This window comes from Triticum aestivum, chromosome 6B, assembly GCF_018294505.1.
Source record: "Triticum aestivum cultivar Chinese Spring chromosome 6B, IWGSC CS RefSeq v2.1, whole genome shotgun sequence".
NCBI classification, from domain to species: Eukaryota; Viridiplantae; Streptophyta; class Magnoliopsida; order Poales; family Poaceae; genus Triticum; species Triticum aestivum.
The window spans coordinates 146,147,338-146,159,738 of NC_057810.1; the positions used below are offsets into that span (position 1 = coordinate 146,147,338).

The following is a 12,401-nucleotide window of genomic DNA, read 5'->3' on the forward strand; positions in this document are numbered from 1 at the left end:
GGAGACACCTGTAGAGCACCTTTATAATCACCCAGTTACGTTGTGACGTTTGGTAGCACACAAAGTGTACCTCTAGTAAACGGGAGTTGCATAATCACATAGTTGTAGGAACTTTGTATAAGTCATGAAGAAAGCAATAGCAACATACTAAACGATCGTGTGCTAAGCTAACGGAATGGGTCATGTCAATCACATCATTCTCCTAATGATGTGATCCCGTTAATCAAATGACAACTCATGTCTATGGCTAGGAAACATAACCATCTTTGATCAACGAGCTAGTCTAGTAGAGGCATACTAGTGACACTCTGTTTGTCTATATATTCACACATGTATTATGTTTCCGGTTAATACAATTCTAGCATGAATAATAAACATTTATCATGAAATAAGGAAATAAATAATAACTTTATTATTGCCTCTAGGGCATATTTCCTTCACTCCAAGTGAAGAGCAATCCTCTCACTCGGGGGCTTAGCTGCGACCCATACTTTCCTAAGTTAAAAACACTCCAAGTGAAGAGTGATCCTCTCACTCGGGGGCTTAGCTGCGAGCCCGTACTCGCCTAAGTTTCAAAAACACTTTGAGTGAAGAGCAATCCTCTCACTCGGGGGCTTAGCTGCGGTCCCGTACTCGCCTAAGTTTCGAAAACACTCCGAGTGAAGAGCAATCCTCTCACTCGGAGGCTTAGCTGTGATCCTGTACTCGCCTAAGTTTCAAAAACACTCCAAGTGAAGAGCAATCCTCTCACTCGGGGGCTTAGCTGCGACCCTGTACTCACCTAAGTTAGAAACACTCCAAGGCACGCTCTGAGCTGCACCACAAGTACAACATCTGGACGCACTATGAGCTGCGCCACAAGTACAACGTATGGGTGCACTCTGAGCTACATCACAAGTACAATGTCGACTATGAATGTAGAGCAACCCTCTCACTCGGAGGAATAGTTGTGATCTCAGATTCACTCGAACCAATAAAATCCAAAGAATAGTGGAAACAAAAGCAACCATGTTCGGATAAATCTAGCAAGGTTCAACATCCCAAATGAAAGTACTCGAGCATCAGGCTCGAAGGAGTTTTAACAATTACAAAATCCACTCGACATTCCGAGGCAAATAAAATTATCAAGTTTTTTCACTCATCAGGAGGACGGCTGGCTGGCTTGACAAATGCATCCAAGTCAATGCCATCTGCGATGCGAGTGGCTGCGTCGATGAAGGTCTCCATGAAGGATTGGAATTGATGCTTCTTGGTGTTGGCTACTTGCAGAGCCTCCAGCTTCTCTTCTTTGACGTCCCTACAGTGAACGCGGACGAGGGATACAGCGACATCAGCACCACAATGCGCAGCTGACTTATTCCACGCCCGCACTCGGTCAGGGATGTTATTGAGTCGAGTCATCAGTGACTCGAGGTCATTCTGTAGCACAACCTCTGGCCAGAGCTCCTTGTCGACCCGAGACATTGCAGTTTTCAGGCCGGCGATGTAGTCCAAGACGTTAGCAAGTCGAGCTTCTAGTCGCATCACATTCATGGTAGTTTCATCCTTGACAGGGGAGTTGATGGGGTCCAGTCCAGTCTCGATCCGCCCGGTCTCCTCCTGGAAGTTCTAACAAAATTCTGCAAGCATGGAAAGATAGTGAATCAACAGCAACATGGCAAGAAAGTTTTTTTCAGTCGGATGAAAGGGAATACCTTCAAGTTTAAGGAACATCTTCTGGGCAAGATCACTCAGATAAGCTTCCAGGTCGTCTCTCTTCTTGGTCAGAGCCGTTTTTTCCTCCTTCAGTTGCACCGTTTCTTTCTTCGCTTCATCAACAGCAGTCTTTAGCTTGGCGTTCTCATCTTCCAATTTACCGACTGAAGCAAGCTTCCGGTCGGCAAGTTCAGTCTTCTCACGGGCCGTCTTCTGCGCTGCAGCAAGATCGAGATCCTTTTGCTCTAGGGCCTGCGTCATTTTGTCTAAAGAAATAACATTCCTTGGACGTGCTTGGAGTTGACGATTTTCACTACGCACATCTGTTCGAGTGAAATCACTCGGTTCAAAGGATAGACATGAAAAATGACAAGGTATGCAGTCAGCAAGTGGTTACCTCCCATGATCGCTACTTCCTCTTGGGCTTTCTTCAAGTTCTCCTTGGCCAGTTCTAGGTCGAGCTTAAGTTGGGTCGTCTCCTGTTCCACAGTGGCATATTTGGCCCCAAGCTCACAAGATTTCTACAAATAACAACTTGACAAGTCAGTCGATAGTTACCTCCGAATGGAAAGATACACGAATGAATTACATAGCAGAAGAGTTTTAAGACTGTTGCCGAATCAAACATCCAATAGCAGTCTCGGGGAATACACCCAGTGGGTGCACTTAGCATGCCCCAGCTGGTTTCAGTTCCCACTTAGCATGGTTAGCCCAGCTAGAGTGGAAGGAGTAAAAAACAACATTATTGGTTCTCAGACCACCGCCGACTACCCGCAGTCGACCGTAGTCTCGGGGATTACACCCAGTGGGTGCACTTAGCGTGCCCCCACTGGTTTCAGTTCCCACTCGACAAGACATGTCTACGTCGAGTGGAAGTGCTATAAGCAAAAAAAATCAATAAGACCCCCCGCCAAATCAAACATTCGACGGTGGTCTCGGGGACTACACCCAGTGGGTGCACTTAGCGTGCCCCCACTGGACCAAGGTTTTCTCACTCGACACGACCTGGTCGACTCAAGCGAAAGAACTACAGAATGAAAAGAAAACACCCAGTGGGTGAATAGACTCAGGTTGCAAAATTCAAGATAGATATATGGACATCTTACAAATACTAACGCAATAGTATACAAAGAGCATGTCTGAACAGAACAAAAGCCAGGATATAGAATTCAGTCAGAAATTAACTTACAATTCCACTTACTTGGACATTAGCTTGAAGAGCAGAGCTAGCGTTGTATGCGGCCTTGCTGGTATCATACACCACCTTCAGTCGGTCCATCATTAGACCCGCCTGAATCATGGCCTCCTTGGCAGCTCCTACTTGATCCTCTAGGACAGGATAAGCAGCAAACATGCGGGATGATGGTGCGGGTGATGGAGCCGGTGGAGGAGGAGCGTGAACTTGGGTAACGGGCTCTGAAGTCTGCGCAGTCGACGCTGAAGGCTGGTCAGTCGACAAGGGATTGGCAAAGGACACTCAAACCCATATTGGTTCATTAAGCGGCTGGACCACAGGCTCAGACGACGAACGAGGCGTTCTGGATCCAGGCACCCTCCTGCTCGAAGCTCGACCTCTCCTCCCAGTATTCTTCGGAGGCACGTCCTCATCATCATCATCAGGGAGTTGAATGATATTTGTTGGAGCTGCAAACACTCGACGGTAAAATTTCCATCGACCCAAAAGTTCATTGTTCATTAACGGAGCATAGGCGCAGTCATGAAACCATACCTGACCGAGAAGTGGCCGCATCTACAGTTTCCGTGTCGCCACACTCCTCGTCAATATCCATGGATGTCACTGATGCAGTAGCAGCGCTGGGAGTTCCGAATTTCACTCGGTCAAGCAAAGCAAATGAATTCACGACAACACAAAAGAACACAAGAAAGAAGTTCTTACGTTGAAGTCACGGGCACAACCACCTTGATCTTTGGCAAGGCCTTCCGAAGCTTGGGCGGGGCAACTTTGGCTTGCTTTGGAGCCTTTTCAGTCGGCTCAGGAGTTGACGTTCGAGTGCGCTTAGGAACTTTGGCACTTGACACAGCAACCTTGCCGTGTCCCCCCACGGGGTCTTGCGATTGTTTGGATCGACGCTCCGAGCGAGCGGCGAGTTGACTTCTTCGTTGCTGCTGCTCGAGTCCTCACTCTCCTCTTCACTATCTTTAGCATACTGGTTGTCACTACCCTCACTGTCACTGTCAATCCCTTCCTGGTACTGCTCTCCGTTGGGCATCGAGTGCAGCTTGGTGAAAACCTGCAAGACACAAGTTCCATATATGAGTCGGATTTGAGAACAACCACTCGACAAAAGAAAAAGGAAGAAAAACACTCGGATATGCGAGCCTGATCTCTCCTGGCATGGTTGGCGTCGAATGGCTGAATTCTTCTGGCCCCCCTTGGATTGTCCTTGTTGCCAGTAATGCTCCGGAGCCATTGGGACACCGTCTCCTCGTCAACCTCCTCCAATTGGGTTTGAGTGGTGTCCTCTGGGCCCGAGTACATCCACATGGGGTGGTCACGAGCTTGCAGGGGCTGGATCCGTCGACTGAGATACACCTCCAACAGATCCATCGCCTTCACTCCTCCCTTTACCAATTCAACAACAGCCGCAACCAGCATCTACACTTCCTCCCTATCCTCCGGAGCTATGACTAGTGAGCGAGGGGTGCGGAGTCTCTCCAAAGTGAAGGGAGGGAGGCTAGTCGACTAACCAGGAGTCGGAACATTCTTGTAGTAAAACCAGGTCGACTGCCACCCTCTAACTAACTCGGGAAAAGTCATAGGGGGGAAACAGCTCCTACCCCTCATTTGGATCCCTAACCCCCACACATCTTGATCACGTGCGTTTTCTCGTCGACTGGGTTAGCTTTCTTCACCGTCTGAGATCGACAAGTGAATATATGCTTGAAGAGGCCCTAGTGCGGGTAGCATCCCAGGAAGTTTTTGCACATGGAAATGAAGGCAGCAAGATACAAGATTGTGTTGGGAGGGAAATGGTGAATCTGGGCTATGAAGAGGTTCAAGAACCCTCGAAAGAATGGGTGCAGAGGCAAAGAAAAACAGCGCTCGACATGGCTGGTGAGGAGAACACATTCACCATCGCGCGGCTGAGGCTCAAATTCGTCCCCGGGTAGTCTCCAAGACCCAGGAGTAATCAAGCCATCATGGGCGAGATTCTCCAAATCCTCCCGCACGACCGTCGAACGGGTCCAATCCCCTTGATCCAGCCGGCCGGCAGACCGGACCGCGATGACGAGCCCCACGCCGTCTTCTTCCCCTTCGCCGCCGCCGCCGCCTTCTTCGCGCACTTTAGCGCTCGGTCTTCTCCTTCACCATTGCTTGGAGCTTGGGAAGGTTGAGGAGAGGCGTGGGGAATAGAGAAAAAGGAGGCGGAGAAGAAGAGGGAATGGGGATTGATTGAAGGCACTGTACCTCGCGTCGGCTCCAACGCCTTTTATAAGGCTGGCTCCGAGTTGCTGACCAGTGGCCCCAGGCGATCAAATCATATCCCATCGCAGGCGCAAGCTCGATACGTGGCGAAAAAGGTGGCGCAAAAGTCGAGGAGTCCCAATCCAATCCGTTCCACTTACTGCGCCACGCTCTGTCCGGCGTGCTTCTCTGAAATTTTGAATCCCGTGAAATCCGGGAACCGCAGGGCAATCAACCGCGTCTAAGATTTCGCGTCCTAATTCACTCGAAGGCTTACCACATTTATTCACTCGACAACTTCAAGCTATCAGAATCGATCGAGCCAACTGAAGCAAGATTGAAAGTACCAGTGTACTTCCCAGACTTCAATGAGATGCCTCCAGAGCATTGAATTGAGTCAGAGTCAACTTCAACCTTTCTCCACTCGGACCTCAATCCATTCGGGGGCTAATGACGAGGACATGTTCTTAGGGTAGGGTCTTAGGCCTGACCTAGACACCCCACCCAAGGACACTGACCTACAGCCAAACGCATTCACGGACCAACAGGGAATACCGACTGAATCACCCCGAAGAGCGATTCACTCGACAGAAGACTCCACTCGGATACCCCAATTTCACTCGACCACAGCATAATCACTCTACCATATGAAGAACCACTAGGCGTATAGAAGATCTAAAGCCACCCCAGGATGGCAACGGTCAGGCGTTCACTCTGTAGTCTTAAAGATCATTTATGGATGGCATTACCAGTAACGCCCCATCTTAACTCACATTGAACCCTGTGTAACGGAGGTTTGAGAGGGTCCTGGCGCACTCTATATAAGCCACCCTCCTCCTCTGGCACAAGGGTTTGCACCCCTTGTAACATTCACGCATAATCCAGTCGACACAGCCTCAGGGCACCGAGACGTGGGGCTTTTACCTCCTCCGAGAGGGGCTTGAACTCGTAAAACTTGTGTTTACAACCTCACCATAGCTAGGACCTTGCCTTCTCCTACGTACCCCCTATTCTTACTGTCAGACTTACACCCACGACAATGACCAACTTCATTCCTCTTTCCTCCATTGATTGAAAGCTTCAACCTTCGATTACTTCCTCTCTAGCCAATCAATACACACACCACATTCAGAGAGATAAGGAGGAACACCCAATCTACCAATCCATCCAAGAAAAACTCGATTTTGTTGATTCGCCGCAAGATCCTCGCGAATCTTGTTAACCCTAGTGGAAGGGAGCCAAAGCATTCGTTGCTTGTGGTTCTTAGAGAAGAATGTGAGGCATTCATTGTTTCCCCCTCCCCAACGAACATTAGCAACCCCCCAAGTGTGTGAATTTCAAATTACACCATTGTCTCCACCACTTTTCGTCGTCTCTTTACCCTACCTTTTGTTTCCACTTGCTTGTGTGTTGCCCTAGCTTACTAGCTTGTTTGTAACGCATCATATAGGGTTGTATCACCTAGTTGCATTTCTAGTGAACTTATATTTCCGCACTTTTCTCTAAAAAGCAACCAAGAAAAGAATTCAATTTGGTAGCTGCCTATTCACTCCCCATCTAGGCGGCATTATTGGCATCTTTGATGCTTCATTGGGTATGCCAAGATGTTGTCCTAAAGATCATCTTTAAAAGAACACACCTATATAAGTTAGACTATTAAACGTCACAGTTTATGAGAGTCGTGTGCTCTCTAGTAAACTCATGAAGAGTCCCCGGAGTATAATATAAGCCCCTACCCATGGGAAAGTCATTCAGCAGCCTAGTATCAGTGAAGATTTCACGTGAAACTTTTTTGCACAAAACTTGCAACTCAAGGCGTAATCCATTGTTCAAGTTGTGAATGGATGTAGCGTGGAGTTTTAGGTTGAAGTTTAACTTAACAGTCTCCACCAAAATACTGGTATATAAACAATGCTTTGGAACCATATGCAAACTCTGTGTGCCGCTTGTATCTTCTAGGGGATTGGTAGAATGATTGGGGTTAGCCTGCTTATTATTACCAATAATTCATGAAAAATTCAGAAGTCCATGTGGCCCATTCATGCATTACAAGGGAGCGTAGAAAGCTTAGGGATTGTTGGTTGCTGCCCACATTCACCCAGCCAAATTGTGGGCAGAGCAAACAATTGGCGACTGATTCATCCGCCCTAGTTTTGCCAACATTTTGGCATGAAATTAGATGGAAGGAGTGCATATGATTGGGCGTGCCAAAAAATTGGAGTCGATCCAAACAGACGCTCACATTTGAGTCAACGCCTTTATGTTGGCTTGACAAGTGTGGGCTACGATCCAAACAACCCCTTAGTCCCACCCAGATTGTGGAAGAGGCTTTGGACCAATATGTAAGGTTGGCTGGCTCACACACTATTAAAAGCTTAAGAAGAGGACACATAGACGTGCGTTTGTCCGCCTCCGGCCTTGCCACGCCTCGCACGCGCGTCATGTTTAGTGAACGAGCTGAGCCGGTTTAGGACCTTTGCACGTGTGCATGCTGGACTCGTTTTTCAAGCAAGTAAGAAACCGAAACGTTTTTCCGCTAGTGGAAAACCAAACCAAAGTGTTGTGACTGCTTCCATTCATCCCCGTTAGGCCTTGTACAATGCAAGGTGTTTAGGGAAGGTGTTTGAAGAAATAAACTAGACTTTTTTTAAGCGTCGGTGTTTATTTATACAGAGTAGACACTTAATTAGGCGTCTCTCCTATAAAAATAGGCACTGGTGCTTCAGAAAAATCCGGTTTATTTTTCTAAACGCCTCCCAACGCGACTATCTCCTAGTTTTAGGCTTTGCATTGCCTGCCGGTTCTCCATCTCGCTCCTCGCGTACACTGCAAAGTCAAGTAGCAGGTCTTCGAAACCTCGCCTCTTATGATTCTGTACGGGAGAGGGATGATCAGGTTTTGGAGAGCGCTGCATTAAATTATCATGTTCTATCTATTGTTTTTCTAAATTTAACTTGATGAAAAATTGCTCAATATTCAACACACCTGAAAGCACCAGTACGAGGTAGAAGTAGCAAGGAAAGCGTAGGGTTGGAGGCAGCACGGCGTCTCACTCGGATCCGTCAGTACGATGGTTTCTTCGTTGAGGCCGAGCGGCATCAGGACGCGCTTGTCGCACAGCGCCTCTTACGGGCTCAGGCTGTAGCAGGACCATCCACTGACGATTAGTTTCGTCAATGGATACGTGCTTCCGTTGATGTTTTGATCTCATCTGTAATGGGTTCTTTACAACCTAATTCTGCTCAGGTTATACGCGCAGATGGGCAGTTGCTACATCAGTAGTTAGGGCATGTACATTGGTTTAGACGCCTGCTGTCCATAATAAACCTCCACATCACCTATAGACAGCCGTGAAAACAACCTTTACAACGGGTTGTCTTTTAGGCTATCTGTAGCACCACAAAATTATCAAATTAAGTTGATCAGTAAACATTTACTCTAAACTTAATTATCTCCGGCTGCCCTGGACACGGCGTCCACTAGTCATCCGCTAGTCATCCGCGACGGAGACGACACCATTAATTATGGCAGTCCGGCTCGATGCTCATGAGCTCATCCCGGGGACACAAGTGATTGAGATAAACTCAGAAACTACCATAGTTGATAGGCACGCACACACATAGGCGAAGATCGATTGCTCCTGAACGCACTGATATGTGCAAGCTTTACGTAAGCTAGCTAGATAGATCACTATCGCTTGGTGGATCTACGATTGATTGACGACTCAGATCCGTACTCTAGCACCTCCTCCTCGCCGCCGGCTTGCAGAACTACGGTGGCTCGATTCCATCCAAGCAGCGCGGCAGCCGGTATGGAGGGTTGGAAGGCTAGATCCACAAATTAAGGAGTTCGTTGGAGACGGCCGCGATACAACGCTAGAAAGCCGTCGGTAGGGGCCGAAATTTTAGCGCTACAGACGATCTGCAATTCTACCGACGGCCTCCCTCTCTCTCTTCATTCTCTCTCTTCCACGTCATAAAAAGTCTGAGTTGGCGGCTCTTATAGACAGCTGAGTCATTACTGTTGTACATGCCCTTACTGTGAACTCCAGTGCATATTCCATACTCCATAGCTATTGGTTTTGACTCACAAGTGTCAGCACCACAAAACACGCAAATGTTGGGTAACTTATTTACCAACTAAAACCACGACACTTATTTTGAATCGGAAAGAGCATACTATAGTGCCTTTAACAACAGAATAAAATTTTAGAACAGGCGAGCACACCATTCTTTGTGACCAACAACTGTGAACGCAAGCATAATTTGGCGATCACAAGGCGCAACTGTAAATTCTGAACCCGGCATGAAAAACACGTGAGTTTTCCACCATATATAGCTTCCAAATCAACAAACAGAAATACCTCATCTGTATTATCTGTCACGCAGCTGAACAATACTTACTGCCCCATGGGCGAGGATCAGTAAAATGCATTGCATTCCACATCTCAGAATCATATTAGGTGCATCTGATATGATAGGTACTTTTACAAGCCAAAAAGGCCAAAAACAATATTCAGCCAGGGTACTTCCACATCTCAGTCTCCTCAAGAAAGAGTGCAACATGCTAGTAAAACATGTCGATGTGATAAGTAAACTAATAAGTAAACATGTCGATGTGATAAGTAAACTAACATGTCGATGAATGACCTTCATGGCCTCATTCCTACCTTCTCAGTTCACCCCAAAATTATGAAGAACTAATAAGTAAACTAGTACCACACCCTTAGCAGCTCAAAGTAAACATGTCGATGTGAAATAGCACCAGCATCAGTACCATGATCAAAAACAGAAACCTCTAATGCCATAACTCGAGAAGCGATCCAGCACTTGTCATGCCTCAACACACAGAAGGGATCCTCCACTGACAAGTCAATGGCGTTCTGAAAGGTCCAGCAAGGGGAGGCAACGTAAACATAAATAATATTACTGCCACTGCTTCCACCTGATGGCGCATTGCCCTCACCAACGGATCCTGACACAGGACCTCCCTCCATTACCACACCATCACTGCCACTACTTCCACCTGATGACACATTGCCCTCACCAGCAGAACCTGACATAGGGCCTCCCTCCACTACCACATCATCACTCTCAGCACAATCGATGCCCAGCGTCTTAAGCACCTTCGCCTTCTTCAGGATATAACAAAGAAACAAGTACTCACAGTCCAGACCCTGGTATCTATTGAAGACGAATGTCTTCAGATGAGATTCAAGGCAATCACAAGAGCCCAGGGACTTCCAGAACTCAGCAAAACCGACACTATCAGGTGAACTGGGTCGAATGGACTGGATAGCAAAAAAAAAAAATGTTAGTGTTTAGCATATCAATCTTCAAATTACACCAAAAATACAACTAGAAGTGCTAGAACAGATATCTACAACATCAATCTGGAATATATAACAATGAACAACTAGCACTTGAATAAGCTGATATCCACATTATCATCTTGAATCGCAATCGATAAACAAGTATAGGGACGAACAGATATGCATATGATGCGTGTACTACCATGACATGAAGCGTTTCGAGGCGAGGAAAGCATCTGAGCAGAGTGTCCAGCATCTTGACCTCCATGTCGTGCGAAAACCGCACCTTGACAGCCAGCATCTTCAAACTTGGCAGCATGGCCCTAGCTCTCACATTCATACCGGCCTGCCATTGAGGCAAATTAAACACCATGAGAAATTTGATTGAATGCACAGTCATGTAATGATATTAAGTGCAGGTCACAGAAGTAACAAGACCCAGTTACCCTGATGACAACGCCACCAATCTCGAGCGCGTGGACCTGGAGGTCCAAGAAGCCGAGCACCTCCAGCCTAGGCGCATTGACAATCCTAACGGGCCTCCGATCGGAAATGCTATGGAAGAGCAGGCGCTCCAGGCAAGGTGCATCCTCGACGATGATTTCATTGAAACCGCATCTCCATTCCATCATGACGCAGAGGCTGCTGGACCTGATACGGAGGCGTGAACGGCAGCTGTACGCCATGGCAAAGGAGAGGATTCTCAGCTTGGAGCAGTGCGCGAGCAAGGCATCGACATCCCTGTCCTCGATGATGGAGTGAAAAAGGCCGAGCTCATGGAGGTTGGGAAATGCGGGCTGGTGGGCAGTAGTGTCTGGGAAGCGCCAGAAGCCGATGTAGAGGCGGGTGAGAGAGCCACAGCTGAGGATGTCGTCGGGGAGCGGCATGTCGAGCGGCCAGGGGCGGTTGAAGAGGATGAGGTCCTGGACGTCCTTGGCGGCGAGGCTGGCGATCAGGCGCTCGAGCGCGTACTCCTGCCGGTGGAAGGAGGTGCGTGTGACGCGCACGGCACGGACGGGGCCGGGGTGAGCGGCCACGCAGCGCGAGAGGGCACGCACGGCGCTGAAACCGCGGGCCCTGATGTGGGCGTCGTCGACGAGGAGCGGGGTCGCCGCCCAGACGCCGCGCCAGCGGGTCGAGAGGACCATGGTGCGCGCGGCTTCGTTGGTGGGGAGGCAGGAGACGATGTTGGAGAGCAGGTCGTCCGGTAGGCGGCTGATGTGGTCCTGGCCGTCATCGTCAAGTGCCGCCGGATCGACAGCGGGCCCGTCGGCGGGGGCGGCGGTGTCGTCATCGGAGGAGGTGAGGGAGAAGTGGTCGTCGTCGGAGTCGGAGGACTCGTCGGCGTCGGCGTCGGGCGCGGGGACGAAGGGTGGGGGCAGGAGGGAGATGAGGTAGGGGACGATGCGATCGATGCGATCCTGCGCGGACGGCCCCTCCAGTGCCAGAATGTTGAAGTACGCCCCGATTTGGGCGTAGGTGACAAATACTTCTTCTCCTCCCCCTGCGGCGGCGTCCATGGCGGCGGATCCCGCTAGGGTTTTGTCGGCGGGCTGAACGAATGGGGACTGGCGTGGGGTGCCGTGGACCGTGGTGGACTGGTGATAGTGGGCTCTGGTCTGACTAGTGCTGTGATTTCTGAACTTGTGGGCCAAAATTTAAAATTCAAATTCATTCCATATTGCAGATCGATCAAACAGATATATTCAGCTGTGAACAGTTGTGACACAACTACTACTGACAGGTGAATTGATTTTTTTTCTTGTGTATGTCAAAGTCAGATTCATAATTCTTAGTGGTTCATAATAGTCTACTTGTCGCGCCACTTTGCGAACTAGAGGCCGCACTATAGGAAGCCACACTATGGGAAGGGAGTTTTTATTATGTTTGAGATGCTTTATACTTTCGGTAAATCTCTACTTCTAATGTCTGAGTTGGTGAATAATTTCCACGTTTTTTTCCGTTGGT

General features: G+C 48.6%; 1 protein-coding gene across 1 annotated transcript; it reads right to left on the minus strand.

The window, feature by feature from the left end:
* Positions 1 to 9,511: 9,511 nt before the first annotated feature.
* On the minus strand, positions 9,512 to 12,021 carry LOC123133798 (FBD-associated F-box protein At3g52670). Its single transcript, XM_044553207.1, has 3 exons — positions 10,880 to 12,021; positions 10,636 to 10,779; positions 9,512 to 10,412 (listed from the first exon to the last, which is right to left on the minus strand). Exons 1-3 carry the CDS (start codon positions 11,951 to 11,953, stop codon positions 9,834 to 9,836), a joined length of 1,797 nt encoding a protein of 598 aa, XP_044409142.1. The 5' UTR covers positions 11,954 to 12,021; the 3' UTR covers positions 9,512 to 9,833.
* Positions 12,022 to 12,401: the final 380 nt, after the last annotated feature.

What these genes read in the sequence shown, in the direction of transcription:
- LOC123133798 (XM_044553207.1), bottom strand. Translation starts at nt 11,953, where the DNA reads ATGGACGCCGCCGCAGGGGGAGGAGAAGAAGTATTTGTCACCTACGCC. An exon ending in TTGGTGGCGTTGTCATCAGG is followed by an intron (nt 10,780 to 10,879) that starts GTAACTGGGTCT and finishes CCTCAATGGCAG; the next exon opens with GCCGGTATGAATGTGAGAGC. An exon ending in TCGAAACGCTTCATGTCATG is followed by an intron (nt 10,413 to 10,635) that starts GTAGTACACGCA and finishes TTTGCTATCCAG; the next exon opens with TCCATTCGACCCAGTTCACC.